This window comes from Miscanthus floridulus, chromosome 4, assembly GCF_019320115.1.
Source record: "Miscanthus floridulus cultivar M001 chromosome 4, ASM1932011v1, whole genome shotgun sequence".
NCBI lineage: Eukaryota > Viridiplantae > Streptophyta > Magnoliopsida > Poales > Poaceae > Miscanthus > Miscanthus floridulus.
The window spans coordinates 1,379,846-1,401,095 of NC_089583.1; the positions used below are offsets into that span (position 1 = coordinate 1,379,846).

At 48.0% G+C, this 21,250-nt stretch overlaps 2 protein-coding genes across 2 annotated transcripts; one reads left to right on the forward strand and one right to left on the reverse strand.

Moving 5' to 3' along the window:
• Positions 1–402: 402 nt before the first annotated feature.
• Positions 403–10,693, forward strand: LOC136549282 (uncharacterized). The gene is made up of 8 exons (XM_066540522.1): positions 403–1,106; positions 1,270–1,371; positions 1,477–1,558; positions 1,676–1,695; positions 2,044–2,104; positions 3,641–3,735; positions 10,187–10,279; positions 10,376–10,693. Exons 1-8 carry the CDS (start codon positions 663–665, stop codon positions 10,418–10,420), a joined length of 942 nt encoding a protein of 313 aa, XP_066396619.1. The 5' UTR covers positions 403–662; the 3' UTR covers positions 10,421–10,693.
• Positions 10,694–16,544: 5,851 nt separating this feature from the next.
• On the reverse strand, positions 16,545–17,951 carry LOC136550757 (probable pyridoxal 5'-phosphate synthase subunit PDX1.1). The gene has a single exon (XM_066542354.1). It carries the CDS (start codon positions 17,678–17,680, stop codon positions 16,727–16,729), a length of 954 nt encoding a protein of 317 aa, XP_066398451.1. The 5' UTR covers positions 17,681–17,951; the 3' UTR covers positions 16,545–16,726.
• Between the last annotated feature and the right edge of the window lie 3,299 nt (positions 17,952–21,250).

The following is a 21,250-nucleotide window of genomic DNA, read 5'->3' on the forward strand; positions in this document are numbered from 1 at the left end:
AACGATTCAGCTTTTTACGAAGCCTTTGGAACACATGATTCTCAAAACACCTGAATAAGGAAAACACAGAATTAGAGTTGCATGAAACTTGCAATCCTAGAGGAATCTGTAATGTAGATTTTTTTATAATATAGCCTTTGGATGGCACACAGGAAAAATGCAGGAACCAGAAAAGAGAGATAGACACACAGGAAAGTTTTCATGTTTTCCTCCAAAATTCCTATATTTTCATGCATCCCATGGCAATCCTAAGAGCATCTCCAAAAGACTCTTTATATCTTTCCTAATTTATAGGAATAGAGATTTTGATGAAAAAAAAACTCTCTAACAGCCTCTTCAATTGGATAATTTAGAGACTAGATTTTACAAAGGCTAATTTCATAGATTCATTTCTTTGTTCCTATGTTTTTCCTTTGTCCAAAGGAGCCCTTAGAAAAGAAAAAACGATTCAGAAAGAAAACCAAGCCGGCCCGGCCCATTGAATTCAGCCCAGCAGCCACGGACGGTGAGGCCCAGGCCCAGGCCCAGGCCTAGCCATCCGACTAATATCCTCGGGCCGCGCGGCAGTGGGCGGGGAGAAGGAAGCAGGGAAAGCATCAGCAGACGCCGCCGCCACCGCTCCACTGCCGCTGCTAGAGCCCTAAACCCTAGCCAGGCCATCCATGGCGGCCACTCCCCAGACTCTGTCAGCTCCTCCGCCCGCCGCCGCGGCCGCCCCGAACCCCGGCAAGCGCAAGAGGCAACCCAAGGGCAATAAGAAGAAGAAGAAGCTCGCGCGCTCCGACCAGGATGACTCTGTCCGCCGCCGCCGCAACAAGCCCAGCGCCAAGTTCCTCAACCTGCTCCGGAAGCGCGCTCGCGACTACAACTCCGACGATGAAGAGGAAGATGACGACGATCAGCAGCAGGAGCACCCGCCGAATCCCCGCCGCCGCCGCGGTGACGACGACGGCGACGATGACGAGGCCCTCTCCCACTCCGAGCCGGAGGAGGACGAAGAGGAGGGGGCCTCCAGCTCGGCCGTCACGAGGTTCGAGCAAGGCTGCAGGGCGTTCCGCGTCGCCTTCCTCAAGATCATGTCCAAGAAACTCCCCGACAATCCCCTGGTAATCCCCAGCCTTCATTTCTTCGGATATAGATTCGCCGCATTTCATCATTTGTTGTCTGGCTGGCTGGCTGGTGTACGACGGGCAATCAGTAGATACGAAACAGAGGAAGAAAAATGTGGGTTGTCTCTGCAAGACTGCTAACAAGTTTCTCTCTCATTAGGGTCCAATCATGTCAGCGCACAAGACATTGGTGGCCGCCAAGTTAGCCGAGGAGGTGGAGGAGCACAAGCCCAAGGGAGAGTCTCGAAAGGAGAAGCGAGTGGTATATAGCCTTCATACTCCTTGCACATTAGGTGCGCTCTCCTTGAAATGTGGTTACTGCAAGCCATTAATTAATTTGCTCTTGCTTGGTGGAAGGAAAATTTAGGCAGCAGAAAAGGGCCATGTCATACCTAAAGACCACTTGGACAGCACAGAGAAGGAGCTCGTCAAGGTTGCAACCAAGGGGGGTAATGCTCTGTTTTAAGTACCTCACGTTTTCTCTCAGATTACAGATTTACCAAATTCAATGTGTTGTTGACTGAAATGTGTTTATTTACATGGATTGTTTGGCCACGGTCAATCAGTCGTCAGGCTTTTCAATGCGGTAAGCACACCAATCTTATCTCGGTCCCTGTGACTTTTAAACTCTACATGCTGCTTTTCTTCATTTTAGTGAGCTGAACTGCGTTTACTCCACCTATTCTTGCTTCTGTGCTGGTTTTGGGTGTTCATCGATTATATGAAAGTAGGTACAGTAGTATTCTAGGTGTTAGGACAGAGAACCCTCTAACCACTTGCCACTCCATGTTTGTTCAATAGATATAATTATTTTGTCCAATGTTCAAAATGGCTTCACTTACGTACTAAATGATAGTGGAAAACAACTTACATGGATATTAGTATATTTTGCACCAATGGGTTGATAGTTACCGCAATCGCCTTTTCTTTCCAGGTGAGCATGGCACAAAAACCTCGGAAAGATTTGAACCCATCAAGGACTAAAGATGCCAAAGGTATGATGTTGACCTCCTCGCTCTACTATGCTATAGCCGTTCCTCCTCTCCTTTTTTTGGAGTCTATGAATTGCACTGTTCATTTTATTCTACGCTGCATCTGCTAAAACTCTAATTTTCAGTGCCATATATAGAATTATGCTTGGCTGGAAGCTATATAGCACATTTCTTGCATGCCTTCTTAGAGGCTTTTAGTTATTTCTGCATTATAGATGTGATAATTAATGTTGTTGAGTTCTTGTGTTAAATTAAGGAAAGACTAAGTGAGTAACATCCAACATGCAGAGTTCCTATCCAAACACTTGGTGGAGGGTGGATTTATTTATACTAGAAAAATCCTGTACAGCTAGTAGAGCAAGGCCTGGACTATTTCAACAGTTGAGCATATGAATGAGTCGTTCTTCTTCATGAGAAGAAAAAGGTCCTGCTCGAGAAATGAAATATTAAGATAAGAAACCAAATTTTCGGCCCAAAGAAAGAAATGCTCTAGCTTTATGATAAAATTGTTTCAAGTTAAATAAAAATATTCTAGCAGTGAGAAATGAAATGGATGCATAGTATCACATCTCTCTAATTGGATGCATAGTAAGGAATTATTTAAAGTAAGAGAATTTACAATAGCACATTCGATTTAACTTCTAAATGCATTCAGACTATCACATGTATTTGATGACTTCAGTGCCATGTTCCATGATGGCTATGTGCACAGGACTTTCCTGGTACAAAATCAAGAAATGCATACATTCTGTCTTGCTTATAGCCACGGCACGCAAGTTGCCGCTGTCCAGGTTACACATGAGTGACTTGGACAACAGCGACTTAGAAAACGTGGCTACAAACAAGACATAATGTATGTGTTACTTGATCTTAAACCAGGAAAGTCCTGGGCACATAGCCAGCATGGAATATGTCACCGAAGTCGTCAAATAGATATCATAGTGTTTGTATGCCTTTAGATGTTAAAATCCAATTTGGTATTATAAATTCTCTTAGTTTATAAAATTCCTTACTATGCATCCATTTTGGAGATATGTGATATGTATCTATTTTGTTTCTACTTCTAGAATATTTTTATTTAGCTTGAAACATTTTTCTTATATAATATAAAGCTAGTGCATTTTCATTTCTCCAGCAGAGCCTTTTTCTCATGAAATAGGCACTCATCAAATTTGGTCTTATCTAGAACTTGAACTCATACTGGGGTTGGTTTGTATTCTTCTTGTTCTTATGCAGTGTAGGACTATGTTAGCTGGACCTACAAAACCCACAAATGATGGACCACTGAATATTCTTCTATATATGATTCAATGAATGCAAATAGATGTGCGCTCGCTTGATTACTCAAACATACAAATTATAAGAGGTCCAAACAACGACAGCATCTGCTGCATTTCATTGCAGTGCAGTACTGTGTTATACTGTTATATCAAACTTTTGTTGTACACACTGTGTTTATGTTTATGCATTTCATTTTGAGATGCGCCAGCAATGATCGTATCCTAATATTCTGAATGATTTGCTGATAACTCCTGACAGTTCTAGAAAAAGAAAGAAAAAACACCTTCCTCGCGGAACTGGATATGCCATCTCGTCAAGATAAAAAGAGCAAGGCATCTTCCAATTTTTCCAAGGTACCTACTGCAAATTATTTCTTGGGTGACTCCTTATTTGGACAATATGTCACTGATGTCTCACTGCCATGGCATTTGCCAAACTAGTTACAAGAACACACCACCCACTTTCCACATCTACATATATTGATTGATGCCTGAGAAATTTTATTATGACTTCACATGAATTTCAATCTATAGCTATAGCACACTACCCTCTATGCACTTGAATCTCAACCTTTAGCATCATGGAGATCAAGCTAAATTGTACACTCCCTTCCCTGTTGAATGTTTTATTGTTGTGATGAGGATTTTTGACATGCAGCATTACTAGATCAGGATTTGTTGAATGGCAGGCTTTGTACTAGCCACAATATTTCTATAGGGTGTATAAGCAATCAAACCGATAGTTACTAAAGCTGTATTACTGATAAAACTAGCTTAACTTGCTAGTTCATTGTTTGGGCAAGTTCATTGCAATAAGAGTAACCACACTTAATCAATTTTCTATAAGGTATCCACTTAGGTGTGGGGCGCCACTTAGCTGTTGTGATTTTGCTTTAATAGGCTAACTGGACAGGATGGCTGACTAGACCTGGCAACCATAACCATTGGAGTAACTGGTTTAGTAGTATTAAACCATGAGCACATGTTTCAACGGCCTCAGATTCAAATATTAGATTAAAATTTTCATTGGTTTAAAAACGGTTTGTTGTTAGAAAAAATGGTCTAAAGATTAGTTGTTTCCCGTGTTATGACCGGTGTACAGTATAAGAGGCGCAACCGGCCCAATAGTGGCTGAATAGGCCCGTTTAGTTATTGTTTACAGGGAATAAATATTTATCTATTAGCTTGAGGGTTATTCCGTAAAAGGATATTTTAGAGTATAAATTATTGTAATTGGGATTATTGAGAATTAAGCAGAAACAATCTTAATTGTTTCCGGCTTCCCCCAGGGAGCCGGGATTTGCCCTAGCCGCCCTCCCTGTCATCTTCCACGCCTACTACCTCGCGACGGCGCCCAGCCGCCGGCAGCGAGGCTCCAGGCCTGCTCCTCCTCCCTCACACCCATACAAGCTTCGCAACGTTGCCGGTAGGATCAGGAATCCTATCAACCTGGTATCAGCTATGTCAGGTTCTCCTCCACTCCCTCCGCTGCCGCAATCCTCTGCCCCCGCCGTGTCGGCGGTATCCTCTGCGGCCGCCTCCCCTGCGTCCTCGGGTGCCCGGCCCCTTACGCTGGACTCCCTCGCCGAGGTTGTCGCCGAGATGTCGGCGAATATGGCCGTGATGAACCGGAGTATCGCGGCGATGCAAGCCGCCTGGACGGGGCTCACGCAGCAACGCCCTCCGCCCGCGTCATTGCCTCCACCGCCCCCGCCGCAACCCACCCTCCCCGCGCCGGCTGCCGCGCCCGCAGATCACTCCGCGGCGGTGCCGCCCGTGAGTCTGCCGGGGCTTCCGAGCACTGGACTCCCCCTCCACATGCTCCCGTGGCCGCCTTCGCCGTCACCAATCCCGTCATGGGCGATGGCGGGCTCCGCAGCCGCTCCGATCTACACCATGGCTACTTCCACGTCAACGGCGCCACCACCGCATGCCCTTGAGGGTGGGGATGTGTCCCTGCCTCTCGCCCCCGGCGTCTTCTACGGCGACGCTGCGGGCAACCTCTTCTACAGACGCGCCCCATCCTCGGCTGCGCTGACTTCTGGGAACGAGGCAGCGATGGCTATCGCCATGGAGGGTGGCGCTCCCGCCGCCACAGCTGTCCACGGAGCTCACGCGCCACCGCGTTTCTACAAGCTGGAGTTCCCGACGTTTGATGGCAGCGTCGACCCACCCAATTGGTTGAACCACTGTGATCAATTCTTCCGCGGACAGCGAACCCTCGACTCGGACCGGACCTGGCTCGCCTCGTACCACCTCCGCGGAGACGCCCAGACGTGGTACTACGCGTTGGAGCAGGATGAAGGCATGCCAGCTTGGGATTGTTTTCGCGCCTTGTGTCAACTCCGCTTCGGGCCCCCAACGCAGGGCACACGACTCGCTCAACTCGCGCGGCTGCCCTTCATTTCCTCGGCACAGGAGTACTCCAACCGCTACAACGCGGTTCTCTGCCATGCGCGTGATCTGAACCCACGGCAGAAGGCCGAGCTCTACGTCGGCGGTCTTCCGGAGCACATCCAGGTGGACGTCGAGCTGCAGCACCCGCCTGACCTGCAGACCGCGATGTACCTCGCGCGGGCCTTCGAGCGCCGAGCGGCGGCCTTCATGCCGGCGCAGCCGCCACAACAGCGGGGTGGGCGACCACCTCCACGGCCGTCCATTGCTGCCCCAGCAACGGGAGGGGCTCCTGCCAACCAGTCGCCGGCCCTGTCCCCTGCGGCCACCGGTCAGCCGCGATTTCGACGTCTGACTCCGGCGGAACAATTGGAGCGGCGACGCCAGGGCCTCTGCTTCAATTGTGACGAGCAGTATGCGCGGGGACACGTGTGCAAGCGCCTTTTCTACCTCGAGACCGTCGACGAATCCGCGACCGCCGAAGATGAAGGGGCTGTGCCACCAGAAGATTCGGCTACGCCGGCAGAGGAGCCTACGGCTAATGCCCTTGTTGTCTCGATGTATGCTCTAGCAGGCATTCGAACGGAAAACACAATGCTCCTGCCTGTGTCGCTGAAGGGCGAACGACTCCTCGCCTTGCTGGACACCGGGTCCACGCATACGTTCCTCCAGGGCCACGTGATGCGCCGTTTGGGGCTCTCTTCCTCGGGAGCCACGCACCTCCATGTCACCGTCGCCAGCGGGGAGCGCCTGCCATGCGAGGGGATCGGCCGCGACGTACCCCTCTCCATCGGTGGCGCGTCCTACCCGGTCACCTGCGTCGGCCTCGCGTTGGGCTGCTTCGACTTCATCCTCGGCGTCGACTTCTTGCGCACCTTGGGGCCGCTCACCTGGGACTTCGACGCCCACACGGTGTCCTTCCAGCAGAACAACCGACGCATTACATGGCAGTGCGAAGGCTCTCCACCGGCGTCTCAACACCTGCTGGCCACGGACGCGACCGACCAGCCCCGGCCCTTGCTGGACAGATTACTACAGCAGCACGGCGCCATCTTTGAGGAGCCGCGCGGCTTGCCGCCCGTGCGGCCATACGACCATCGGATCCATCTCCTTCCTGGCACGGCACCGGTGGCGGTCAGGCCGTACAGATATCCACAGCTGCAGAAGGATGAGCTCGAGCGTCAATGCGCCATCATGCTGGAACAGGGCATCATCCGGCCCTCTACGTCCCCATTCTCGGCCCCTGTCCTTCTGGTCAGGAAGGCGGATGGCTCCTGGCGCTTCTGCATCGACTACAGGGCTCTCAACGATAAAACATCAAAGGATAAGTTCCCGATTCCGGTGGTCGACGAGCTCCTCGATGAACTACACGGCGCCAAGTACTTCACCAAGCTTGACCTCTGTTCGGGCTATCATCAGGTGCGCATGCACCATGAGGACATCGCCAAGACAGCGTTCCGCACTCACCATGGGCACTTCGAGTTCCTGGTCATGCCGTTTGGCCTCTGCAATGCGCCGGCAACCTTCCAGGCGCTGATGAACGACGTCCTTCGGCCATTCCTCCGCAGGTTTGTGCTGGTTTTCTTTGATGACATCCTCATCTACAGCGCATCATGGGCAGCACACCTCCAGCACGTCGGCCTCGTCCTCAGCGCCCTTCGCGCGCATGGTTTGTTTCTCAAGCGGTCCAAGTGCTCCTTCGGCGCCTCCTCCGTGGCCTACTTGGGCCACGTCATCTCCAAAGACGGCGTCGCCATGGACAGCGACAAGGTGGAGGCGGTCACAGCTTGGCCGGCCCCCCGCTCACCCCGCGGCGTACGGGGCTTCTTGGGGCTGGCCGGCTACTACAGAAAGTTCATTAAGGACTTCGGGTCCATCGCTGCGCCCCTCACACGTCTCCTGCGCAAGGAGGCGTTCGCCTGGGATGAGGCGGCTGACGCGGCGTTCTCCAGCCTCAAGCGCGCTTTATCATCGGCTCCTGTGTTGCAGATGCCGGACTTTGATCGTCAGTTCGTGGTCGACTGCGACGCCTCCGGCACCGGCTTCGGCGCGGTGCTGCACCAGGGGGCGGGTCCCCTGGCCTTCTTCAGTCGGCCGTTCGCTGCCCGTCACATCAAGCTGGCGGCTTACGAGCGCGAGCTCATCGGCTTGGTCCAGGCTGTGCGCCATTGGCGGCCGTACCTCTGGGGCCGCCGCTTCCTCGTCCGCACCGACCACTACAGCTTGAAGTTCCTCCTCGATCAACGGCTGTCCACGGTTCCTCAACATCAGTGGCTCAGCAAGTTGTTCGGGTTCGACTTCACCGTCGAGTACCGGCCGGGGCGCCTCAACACCGCCGCCGACGCGCTCTCCCGCCGTGACGAGGACGGCCCCACGGCGCTGGCTGTGTCCGGACCCTCCTTCCGTCTCTACGACGACATCAGGGCGGCATTGGCGCTGGACCAGGAGGCCGGTGAACTCCTCCAGCAGCTGTCCAGCGGGGGTGCTGGATGCTCCGTGGCGCGCCGAGGACGGGCTGCTGCTCCACGGCAAGCGTGTCTTCATCCCGGCACATGGCGACCTCCGTCCCCAGGTGGTTGCGCTGGCACATCAGGCTGGCCATGAGGGCATACAGAAGACCCTCGTTCGCCTCCGCCAAGACTTCTACTTCCCAGGTGACCGCGTTCTGGTGCAGGACTACGTCCGCTCTTGCGACACGTGCCAGCGGAACAAGACGCCGACAACGCACCCAGCGGGGTTGCTCCAGCCCTTGGCTGTTCCATCGCAGGTGTGGGCGGACATCTCTATGGACTTCGTCGATGGCCTTCCCAAGGTGCATGGCAAATCGGTCATCCTAACGGTGGTTGATCGGTTCTCCAAGTACGCGCACTTCATCGCCCTCAGCCACCCCTACACGGCTGCGTCGGTGGCGCGTGCCTTCTTCGATGGCATTGTGCGCCTCCACGGCTTCCCCACCTCCATCGTCAGCGACCGCGACCCCGTCTTCACCAGCAATTTGTGGCGTGATCTCTTCAAGCTTTCAGGCGTGAAGCAGCGTTTGAGTACGGCTTTCCATCCACAGACGGATGGGCAGTCCGAGGTGGTCAACCGGATCATCGTGATGTACCTACGCTGCGTCACCGGGGATCGTCCTCGCTCCTGGGTCGACTGGCTTTCTTGGGTGGAGTACTGCTACAACACGTCCTTCCAGACGGCGCTCCGGGCAACGCCGTTCGAAGTGGTCTACGGCCGCCCCCACCGCCCCTCCTTCCGCTCCAGCATGGGGCGGCTCAGACTCAGGCGGCTGACACGATGCTTCGCGATCGCGACGCGTTCCTGGAGGAGGTCCGGGAGCGTCTCCTTTAGGCACAGCAGTACGCCAAGCGGTACTATGACGAGCATCACCGCGACGTGTCCTTCGAGGTGGGCGCCTGGGTGCTGCTGCGTCTCCTCCACCGTCCTATGCAGGTCCTCGTCGCGCACTCCAAGGGCAAGCTCCGCCCATGCTACGCTGGGCCGTTCATGGTGCTCGAGCGCGTCGGGCCGGTGGCATACCGTCTACAACTTCCTGCCGGCGCTCGCCTTCATGACGTCTTCCATGTCAGTCAGCTCAAGGCCTACACGGGAGCTCCCCCGACTGCTCCAGTTCCTCTTCCGCCGGTGCAGGATGGCCGCCTTCTTCAGGCGCCTGAGCGCGTGCTGCGCGCTCAACTCAGTCGCGGCGCATGGCGCGTTCTTGTCCAGTGGCAGGGGCTTCCAGCGGATGATGCGACCTGGGAGCCGCTGAAAGAATTCAAGGAGCAATATCCTGAGGTCCAGCTCGAGGACGAGCTGTTTGCCGAGGAGGGAAGAGATGTTATGACCGGTGTACAGTATAAGAGGCGCAACCGGCCCAATAGTGGCTGAATAGGCCCGTTTAGTTATTGTTTACAGGGAATAAATATTTATCTATTAGCTTGAGGGTTATTCCGTAAAAGGATATTTTAGAGTATAAATTATTGTAATTGGGATTATTGAGAATTAAGCAGAAACAATCTTAATTGTTTCCGGCTTCCCCCAGGGAGCCGGGATTTGCCCTAGCCGCCCTCCCTGTCATCTTCCACGCCTACTACCTCGCGACGGCGCCCAGCCGCCGGCAGCGAGGCTCCAGGCCTGCTCCTCCTCCCTCACACCCATACAAGCTTCGCAACGTTGCCGGTAGGATCAGGAATCCTATCATCCCGTGTGGCAAGGATAACACAGCCGGACTGTAGTGGTAAAATTAGCATTCTAGATTTTCATGATTTTCTTAGCTAGAACTTTACAGGTCAGGTGACAATTTGTGTGGTTAGTCTTTAGCCTAACAGGTGTTACTAGCTGGTGCAATATTTGCTTTGTAAGTGAATCTTAATGCCTTGAGCTGTCTTTCTCATAATTGATTTGCCCTTTCTAGCATACTGGCAAAGATGAAGATGAACCAGCATGGGCACCTCTTCGTGACACATACATGCTTGGTTCTAAATTGAAGGAATGGGACAAAATGAAGGTAATGTCTCCTCATTTATGTGTTCTTTTTCCTGTTGGCCCAAAAGTGGCACTTTGCCTTTTTTCTCTTAACTGTCCTTTTATGTTTTATGGGTAGGATTCTTCTGCGGCCAGTGAGGGGAAAAAAGGTTCCTTTAAGTGACTCTTCTGATGAGGAATAGGAACATAGGTAGTTTGGTTAGTCGAAGCAGCATGTATCTTGCTTTGCATAATGTTGTCCTCGTTGCTTGTAAAGCGTGTTGAGATGGGTTCTGGATATTCAGATTATCAATTTCACACCTCACTCCCCTTTTTGGGATTTTTGTTTGCATGGCATTTGTTCTGAATCTATAGTATATATGTATCCTTTATACTGGCATTAGTGATGGATGTTAACAGAACAGCAGTATTAGAACTTCGAAGCCTCGCCCTTGTGATATCACGTTGCATCTGATGGGTGCATTTGGTTGGAGGTTTGGAATGGGTGATCGCGCTTGGACAATCTATAGGAATACTATCATTATTGTTCAGCAATTGTATCCATTCTGTCCTTGCCTACCACCAAATTCTACTCCTGCCATTTCAAATTACGAGATGTTTTGGCTTTTTTAGATATGTAGCTTTTGTTATGCATTTAAATAGGTATTATGTTTTGATACATAATAAAATCAATGTATCTAGGAAATCCAAAACGTCTATAATTTGGAAGAGAGGAAATAGTAAGCTGCAGAAATCTATAAGGTGCCTGCTCCGATTTGGAACAGACCTGCATTATTTCAGCGTTCATTCTCAGCTCTGGTGAAACGTAAACGCATCCAACTGTTCAGGACACAGACTCGGAGACTCTGCAGCCATATGGAACAGTGTTTTTCTCTCATAACAAATCAGCTTCAGTCGGTTTATTAGCCGCAGAAACCATCAGCATTTCTGTGGTAAGATAAGATCAGAGTTGAAGGTGACTCAAAGCATTGCATTTCCCAGCAAATAAACCAGTGCAAAGCAGACGAGATCGTTCGTTCGTTCATCATGCATAAACAGGACGGATAAGCGACAGACATACCCCGTTTGGCCCAAGACAAAGGAAACAAGATAAACCAATGTTCAGGAAAACAGACCCAGCAACTAACCCTAGAGATTGTCCTTTTTCCAGGCTGAAGGAACTCTGAAAGTAGAGATGCTCTTGTCATCTTTTTCATACTCGAACTCAGATTATAACATGAGCTTAAAAAAAAAAGAGAGAGAGAGAGACCGTTCAAGTGTCCCTAATTTATATCAGTTCCTAACTACTAAGTCTGAAATTTATATTGTTGGCAGAATTCAGTGCATTTTCAGATTTGCCAATGTCTTTCTGCATGTACTGGTTAAACTGGGAATGAACCCTGACTGACTTTAATGTTACTGGTTTCATCTCAATGTACCCCTCTCCTGCCAGGAGGTCGGCAAAATCAGTTGAACAAGAGTAGCTATGTCCAGCTCTAGTTCGTTCAGTCACAAGTTTTTATGGCTTAAGAATGGAGAAGAGCAACAACCACAATTCATGCTTCTGCAGACAACAAGAACCACAGTTCAGCTGGATCAGATGGAAGCAACTGTTAAACGAATAGAAGGGATCGACTACTACTACGGGAAGTTTTTACACCCTATAATTGTCATTGTTCTGTACCAATTCAGCTGCATCAGTAAATCTTGTGTTGTTTTCAGATTCAGCAAACCTGCGCAATTAGAACAACAGGGGACCTCCAAAAATGTTCCTATTCGCCAGAAGCTAGACCCCAAAAGGAAAAAAAAAAAAGCAAAGGGATATCAAGCTTGTCGAAATTTGGCACAGCTACTTTACTTGCTGTCACTCAAGTGTGTGGGGCACAAGAATTGACTGAAGAAATATGCAAGAAATTGAATTCATGAAAAATCACAAGGGAACCATGCTGCCACGGATCACACTCATCTAGAAATACATTTCAACCAACATGTTGCCCAAGCTAAACTTAAATTTCAGGCTTCAAAAATTTCAACCACTCAATGTGAGCTGGAATCCCTACCCACCACCCAAAGTTAAAAAGTGATGTGTGGCTGAGAAAAATGCAAACAAGATTGCTGGTAATTAGCCATCTTAGCCTCAAGAAGGTAAAACCTGCACTAACAGGTAAAATGTGAATTTAGGCAAGGTTGCATCAAAGTGAGGCTGCCAACAGGAAAATTAGTGTTGTTAGCAGGCAGGCTCAAATCAATTTGAACATAGGCGTTGATCTGTTTGTGGGCTAACCAACTTAACACACAAGAACATTGCGCTGTTGTTCCCTGATCCCCTCCTATCTTTTCAAGCTCCAAATTAATCCCACGGATCTCCCATCACCAATCCTGATATATCTGTATATACTAATTCCAGATTATGTGTCCCTAGACCCTTAGCCCCTGCACAACAACATATCACCAAGCTCTGTTGAAACTGGATTCAGTTTCTGAACTGAAATAAGATATCTATTTACTAAACTGCAATTAGGCAACTCCAATAAACAGAGTCATGGCTGTGTATTTTCAGAGCACGCTGTGTTAATTTTGTTCCCAAGCCTCACTGAAAATGCAACTTTGTGTATCAAGTATAAGCTCAACGAGATACAAAAAAAGGACACAAATTTTCATACTCAGTATCTGAACTGGAATCAGAAATCTATTTAGTAGTAACTAAACTACAATTAAGCAACTCCAATAAGCAGAGTCATGGCTGTATTTTCAGAGTAGCCGTGCATTTCACTCAGTTAATTTTGTTCCCAAGCCTTAACATTACAAGCCTCACTGAAAATGCAACTTTGTGTATCAACGAGCACAAGCTCAAGCTCAACGAGATATAAAAAAAGGACACAAATTTTCATACTCATGCGAGCTGCTTTATGATAGCATCAATCCTGTCTCCAGATTTTAAGACATCCTAAAAATAAACCATACTCTCATCCAAGAAATAGGCAAACAGAAAACCAACAAACAAATCAATCCAGGCCAGCAGTCTAAGTCAATTCATTCATAAGAAAACAAACAGGGCTGCCTCTGCCTGAGTGACGGAGCTAGCCTATCCTAATTTAATACACACATTAGTTCTGTTTCCTGTTGTTCCCTGATCCCTTCCTCTCTTACTCAGCTCCAAACCAAATTAATGAGCCTTTTATCTGTGTGACATTAAAAAAGTTTGTAATTACACACAAACCATTAAAAAAGTTGACCACACACAGGTGCCACTGCTCTAAACTTCTTTGCCTTACAAGCCATTCCGTCCTTGTTCTGTTTGTTTTTCGCCGTTTATTATCCCTTACAGGTGGGACCGGCCAGTGAAATTGTCTATGTTACCCTTGGGCGGTGAAGACCGTGTTGACTACGATTGACCGTCACCTCAGTCCCTCACTCTTCCCATCTCGCTCGAGTCCTCTTCCCCCACACCCTAGCGGCGTCGGCGGGAGAGAAGAAGACAATCCAGCCCTGCTTGCGGCTGCGGCGCGGAGAGAAGAACCCCCAATCCCCCGTGCTTGCGGCGTGGAATGGGGTAGTGGAGCAAGGAAGAGGAGGCCTGAAGAAAGAGACCGTGGATCCTCCGGATTGGCGGCGCATGGCCACGAACAAGGGGGCGCGTGCGGGCGACCGATCTCCTTGGCTTCCTGACGGGTGAGTACCATTTTTAGGGGTTTTTCCTGCTTCGATTGCTTGGTCCTTGTGATTGTGGTCAGTTAGGTGTAGTAGTTGTGGTTGATATAGTGTGATTTTAGATAGATAGATGTATGTGAACTCGCTGTTGTTCATCTGTATGATGGACCCTGCTAGTAGCTACAACCTAGAAATCCAAATAATTGCTCGCCATACTCGCGCCCGGTGGTTTAGCTTGAACAAAGTCGTCGATGCTGATCGTACCAACTTCGTAGATTTGGTTGCTGAAGTTGAGAATATGTATCCTTCTGATTATGGGGATGTTGTGAGATTGTTTTACTTCTGCATTGAGAGACAGATGAACATCCAAGTTTGCACCGACCAAGATTTGCTTGACATGTTTGCAAATCATAACACTTCCAAGTGCTGCTTCCTGACTTTTGGTTACCACAGCCCTAGTACTGAGCCTCCTGAAATTCCTCCTTGAGATTTTAGCAGTTCTTGACAGTCTATTGAGAACCCCTTCAACCCTTCACTGCCTTGTCCTAGCATTGCACAACCAAGCCATACCCAGAGTGAAACTGCAGATGATGAATACCTGGCTAACCCAAACCCATCCAATGAGCATGTGGGTGTTGATGAGGAAGAGTTGTATATAGACCTTGGTCCTCAACATCCACCACCTCCAAAAACTCAAGTCAAGGTTGCAGATACATACTGTGAAACAGACATTGATGATAAATCTGTGTCTGATGAAGATGATAATTATGAAATGGAGGGTGTAGATGACATTGTTAAAGATAATGAGCCTGATCATATGCCTGATGCTGAGTATGACAAGAAGGATCCTCCTATGACAGTAGGCAGTGTGTATAGAGACATGTATGACAAGAATGATCCTCCTATGAGTATGACAAAGAGACATGAGTGTCCAATATACCATGAGTTAGGACACCACTGGTACACCTGTAAGAATGGTAGTCCAGCAAACATAGTTGCAATAAAGGCTGACAGGTGATCTTCTCTTAGTTACATTTATTTATATATGATATGAACTGCATTAAATAATCTAACATAACTAAAATTTCACCTGCACGGGTCTGCCAAAGAAGAGGCAGAAAAAAGCAGCTAAAGCTAACATAGAAACAAGCATTGTTGTGGCCACTTATGTTTGTAATGTATGAAGATTTGCATGTTGGTGAATGAACAATCTGAGAATTTTATATTTCTGAACTGCATTCATCCATGCATCATTGACTCATTTATTCATTGATTGAAGCATACAAACACAGTGACACACACATACATAGGACCCTACTTCTTCATAATTGCATATAAGGCAAGGAAGATGACAACAAAGACCAACTTCTCAATCCATCAGAGCTGATGCATAACCCTATCTTGCACTACTACTCCACCAGCCTGACCACATTCCTGGATGAGAGCCATTAGAGTGGGAGTGGGGATAGCAGCTGGTGCTGACACTGCCTGACCACCTTCCTCAGTGCTGTCTATTTATAGGAGCCACCCAGGGAGAGTTTTTGGCGCCAAAGGCCCATCAGATTGGCGCCAAAGCACCATCAAATAGTCTCTTCTTTCTGAGGGCATGCTTGTCTTTTCCCCATCCATTAGCCACAATTAGCGCTGTATTTGGACGAAATGGTTTATAAGGCAAAGAAGTTTAGAGCTGTGGCACCTGTGTGCGGTCAACTTTTTTAATGACTTGTGTGTAATTACAAACTTTTTTAATGGCACACAGGTAAAAGGCTCCAAATTAGTCCCCCCTCAATTTCTTCTCCATCTCCAAATTTGAAATACAAACTCTATATATACTTTACTTACAACAGATTATATGTGTCCCTAGACCTTGCACAACAACATATCACCAAGCTCTGCTGAACTGAATTCAGTCTCTGAACTGTAATAAAAAAAATAATCTATTTACTAAAATTAAACTGCAATTGAACAACTCCAATCAACTTGTGTATCTCTGTCTGAGAGAATGTTCAGACAGACAGACCATCATGACAGAACTCCAATTAAGACTGTGATGTTTAAATTAAACTGGTGTGATGACTGTATTTCTAGAGCAAGAACAACTTCACTCAACTAGTATTTTCCCAAGCCCTGACACCACTGGCATCCAGCCTCTTCGCTTGGTCGTATTTGACTTATAAGCCATGGCTTATTAGCCACACCAAACCAGCCAACAGTACTTTCAGCCATGACTTATAAGCCAAACGATCCCAAACGACGATCATTGAAATGCAGATTTGAGTATCAAAGAGTACAAGTTCAGTCAGATACAGAAAAAAGGACACAAATATTCATACTTATACATCCAGCATCGATTATTATATCCAAATTTTGAGACATGGGCAGAATTTGGGTTGAAAAAATCTAGTGACATCAAAGACTAACATCAAATAATCCTAAAAATAATAACTCAATACTCTCATCCAGGAAGCAAACATAAAAAAAATGTGACACGACCGGACGAAGAGCATGTGATTCATTCGTTGATTCATCATTCGTAAGCCATAAGCAGGGCTGGCAGAGTGACAGACATACAAACCATCCAACATTTGAGTACATGATAAACCAGGGGAGCCTAATCTAACTTAATACAGTAGCTAATAAGAAGATACAAAATTAAAGAGGTTCTGCATGGTAGCATAGCTTTTGTTTCTTACCATTCCTTCATTCCCATTATTACTGATTGAGAAACATGAGACGAAATAAGCTACTGTAGGTAATGCAAAAATTATTGAGAAGAGAAGAGAAGGACGAATATATAAGAAAGATGATGATGGTGATGCGGTGGACCGGATAAGGTTGTTCACTCGGATCTGGCGGCGTATCGCTCGACCTTTGGGTCGTTGAGGTTGATGCCGACCATGGCCTCCCCGAGTCCCGCGCTGACATCAGCCAGGATGGTGGGGTCGCTGTAGTGGGTGACAGCCTGGACGATGGCGCGCGCGCGGCGGGCGGGGTCGCCGCTCTTGAAGATTCCCGAGCCGACGAAGACGCCGTCGCATCCAAGCTGCATCATGAGCGCGGCGTCGGCGGGCGTGGCCACGCCCCCCGCCGCGAACTGCACGACGGGGAGCCGACCCAGCTGCTTGGTCTGCATCACGAGGTCGTAGGGCGCGGCGATGCGCTTGGCGTAGGCGAAGACCTCGTCGTCATCCATGTTCCGGAGCGCGCGGACGTCGCCCATGACGGAACGCACATGGCGCACGGCCTCGACGACGTTCCCCGTGCCCGCCTCCCCCTTGGTGCGGATCATGGCGGCGCCCTCGCGGACCCTGCGGAGCGCCTCGCCGAGGTCGCGGCACCCGCAGACGAAGGGCACGCGGAAGTTGTGCTTGTTGATGTGGTGCGCGTCGTCGGCGGGGGTGAGGACCTCGCTCTCGTCCACGTAGTCGACGCCGACGGCCTCCAGGATCTGCGCCTCGACGAAGTGGCCGATGCGGGCTTTCGCCATGACGGGGATGGTGACGGCGCGCTTGATGTCGCGGATGAGGCCCGGGTCCGACATCCGCGCCACCCCGCCCTGCGCGCGGATGTCGGCGGGCACACGCTCCAGCGCCATCACGGCGCAGGCCCCGGCCTCCTCCGCGATGCGGGCCTGTTCCGGGGTGACGACGTCCATGATGACCCCGCCACGGAGCATCTGCGCGAGCCCTACCTTGACGGAGAAAGCCGCCGACTTGGGCTGCTTCGAGGGCTCCAGCAGCGCCGCGCCGTTGTTGCCGTACACCGTCACCACGCCGCTGCCGTCCGACGCCATTGTTTGGTTGGGTGGTGTGGAGGGGATTGGAATGGAATGGATCGGCGTGGGGAGGGAGGGAGAAGAGAGGAGGGTTCTAGAGACTGCCTGGCGGTCTCTTTTGCTTTCCTCGATGCGGGCGCCTTTTCTCCCCTATCGATCCTCTCGTGAAGGTTCAGGTTGAGGGGAGAAGAAGAGAGGAGGGTGGCGGCGGCGGGGTGAGGAGGGAGGGGAGGAGTGATTGGGCCACTACCACTCGCGGTGTGCTAACGGGCGGCCCAAACGCGAGTGGGCTGACTGCCACCTCCCTCTCCCTTATCTGACAGAGACGCCTAGGGTATGCAATCCCAGCTCGGAAGCTCAGTGCCATGGTGCAAGAATCCAACCGCACTTTCGCTTCCTCTCTTCTCTTCTTCCTTTTCCTCCACACCGACTGAAAAGCTAAAAATATTACGGGTGCCACTGCTTAGGCCCCGTAGATGCGATTTTTTTTTTCTTCTGGCTACTGTAGCACTTTCGTTTGTATTTGACAAAAATTGTCCAATTATGGACTATTTAGGCTTAAAAGATTCATCTCACCAATTACGGGCAAACTGTGCAATTAGTTATTCTTTTTATCTACATTTAATGCTCCATGCATGTGTCGCAAGATTTGATGTGACGGGGAATCTTGAAAAATTTTGGATTTTAGGTGGGATCTAAACAGGGGCTTACCAAGATTTTTTTCTACGCCTTTAGCTTTTGCATTATATTATTATTATACCATGCATATATATAACAAAAGATGCAGCTTTTTCTCGTTTTCTTAGTTTAAATCAAACAAGCAAACAGAGAGTGCCTTTTGATTCTTGAACAAACAACACGCCGCCCGGGGAAACAAATACACCCTTCGTCCTAAAATAGAAATCGTTATGGGATATATGTAGGTTTAACTAGATTTTATAGAAAATGCGTGCAATATTTATATCTTTAAATAAGTTTATATGAAAAAATATTCGACGATCTATTTAATGATACTAATAATAATGTATTATAAATATTAATATTTTTCTGTATATATTTGGTCAAAGGTTAAGAGTATTTGACTTCTTGAAAAGTAATAATGACTTATAGGAAACATACAAAACTGAAGATTCGGAGCAGAGCAATTTGGCTGGTGATGGTGTCATCGACAAGGCCGCCACACATTTTCATCACAAAACTGCATGCTGCTCCTGCATTTCTCATGTCTTTCCATTAGTTTCATGCAATCTTGAATGGACTGAAACAAACAGAGAGAAGAAAGAGAGAGGAAAGAAACAAAACAAACTGGTGATTGGGACGAAGGCTACCTCTCTCTCCCTCTCGCTCACTCCAAATATCTCCTTGCTGCTGCTGCTGCTACACCAGAGCTCCATTAGGATGGGCTGTGATTGGCTCAGGGAGCTCCACCAGCTCCCACACACACACACACATTCAGGAGTCACGACTTTCTTTCTTCAGTGCTAGTATGTTGCTCCTCATCATTATCTAAACAAAAGTATGTTGCTCCTTCCAAATGCACTCCCACTAGTAAGAAAGTTTTTTTTTAAAGAAAACGAAAGTTCTAGCCATCATTCGGTTTCGTCTTGTTCACTCCGTCGGCAACGCTTCTTGTTGAATACAGCCCGGCCCAGGAGAACATTAAATTACTCGATTTCGTCGGACACACTCTAGGGGAGAACCTGAAAATCCACATTTTTGCCATCAGGATCACAAATGAGAGGATAAAGCTTACATCATTCTGAACCATTTCTTACATCACTTTTAATACAATATCAGAGTATAATATTTATTAATATAACAGCAGAATGAAATTATATTATCAGAGTTATAAACAATTTAAATGAACAACAAAATATAAACATGTGATCAGTATTACAGCGGAAATGAATATCTAATCATGACATGATGAAGTATTGATATATAAACTACAAAAACAGATTATGAAATTTTCATTTATAAAAGCATTTGGTGAGAGTTATAAATAACAACTACGATCGCAGCGTAAGGAAATCCTCTCTGAGCCCACCAGAAGGAATCCACACACAAGGGTCAACTCTAGCCTCCACCTGTCACCTGCAATAGGGGAAATAAAACCCTGAGTACTCAATTGTACTCAACAAGACTTACTCGACAGAAGAAAAGAAAAGACTCCAAGGATATGCAAGGCTATTTGGCTTATGGGTTTATTGCATCTGCAGGAAGCATTACTAAATGTGCGTCCTTATATTGATTTTTATTAGCAGTGCATTGGTTCATTAACTAACCATTCTATGTAAGCACCTGTGCTACTTTCAAGCAGGTGGTAAGCAATTAGATTTCCTTTTTCCATCTTCCATCTTTCATCTTTCCGTTCTTACTACGGTGCTAGGCATGAAACAAGCCGTAATAGATTGCCCGGCGATTCGCGAATCAATGCCCCTATCTGGGTACCCCGAAAACACACGCCCCGCTTGTACCCAAGGCACAAGCAGGACCAACCAATCACTCTCTTGTCCCAGGTGTCCAGGTCCCCGTCCAAACTTGGACTCCAAGCCCCCGCCCCTGAGTCCCGGACTCAGTGCGATGCAAGGACCTTCACCATCCCGCCTCCAATCAGTCGGTCCGAAAAGAGCCGGATCCGCGACAAGAGAGCAACGAGTCTTCCAAGCGCCCATACCCAAGTATGTGCTTGGGATAATAAGTCTATGACTTGTCTCGATGGCTTATGCAATGATCGGTCCTTAACCGATCAGACAGGGAGAAACAGTGTAACCAAGCTATGCCCCGAGTCCACAGTGACACAACCTCTTACACCCACCAATACCCAAACCATATCCCTGCCCGGTCACCATTTTTCCATTCCACCATTTATATTTTCCAAGTGATAATAATACAATAATATATTTCCTATCTCTCGTGAGTGACAGGCAATCACTCGACTTCTACCGGAGTCCTGTAGCATAGCATTCTACACGATCCTGTCATACTAGTAAAACTCATAGGATAAAGATATATATGCAAGTGGGTTTCATTCAACTCCTTAAAACTTAATGCACAAATATAATTTAGACTGCAGAAAAGTAGAGGTTATGCACCGGGACTTGCCTAGGTAAAATATAATCAGAAGTTAGCTTTCTATCATGGCGACATGATCTCCAAAAGCACCATTTCTCTAGTAACTCCCAATGACTTCGTGATCCATCGACATCCCTATCATGATATGCAATGTAATGCAATGCAAAGATATAATCAACTGACTGCAATCGTGACTCTATAAATACGCTTTACGCCTCTCAAGTTAACGAGCTAGTTCTAACAACGACCGCACTTAGGCTACATATTCATGTTGTCGGATAAGACGTTATTTCCCCACAATTATTTTAGTTATATAAACCAAGGTGTTTCTTTATTTTATTCTATCGATTTAATCTTTATTCGCAATAGGACATCATCATCTTATTTAGCAACTAATTATTCCGGAGCTACAAAAATAACAGCGAATACCTAATATTGCTACGAGCGTACAGTACAATTTTTAGATCCAACAATATTACCAATTTATCATGAAAATCCCTACAAGTTTATATT

Excerpts from the sequence above, each read along its gene's own strand:
- LOC136549282 (XM_066540522.1), top strand. The coding sequence starts at position 663 with ATGGCGGCCACTCCCCAGACTCTGTCAGCTCCTCCGCCCGCCGCCGCG. Across the intron at positions 1,372-1,476 it reads CTCGAAAGGAGAAGCGAGTG|GCAGCAGAAAAGGGCCATGT; the intron begins GTATATAGCCTT and ends AGGAAAATTTAG. Across the intron at positions 1,559-1,675 it reads CAAGGTTGCAACCAAGGGGG|TCGTCAGGCTTTTCAATGCG; the intron begins GTAATGCTCTGT and ends ACGGTCAATCAG.
- LOC136550757 (XM_066542354.1), bottom strand. The coding sequence starts at position 17,680 with ATGGCGTCGGACGGCAGCGGCGTGGTGACGGTGTACGGCAACAACGGC.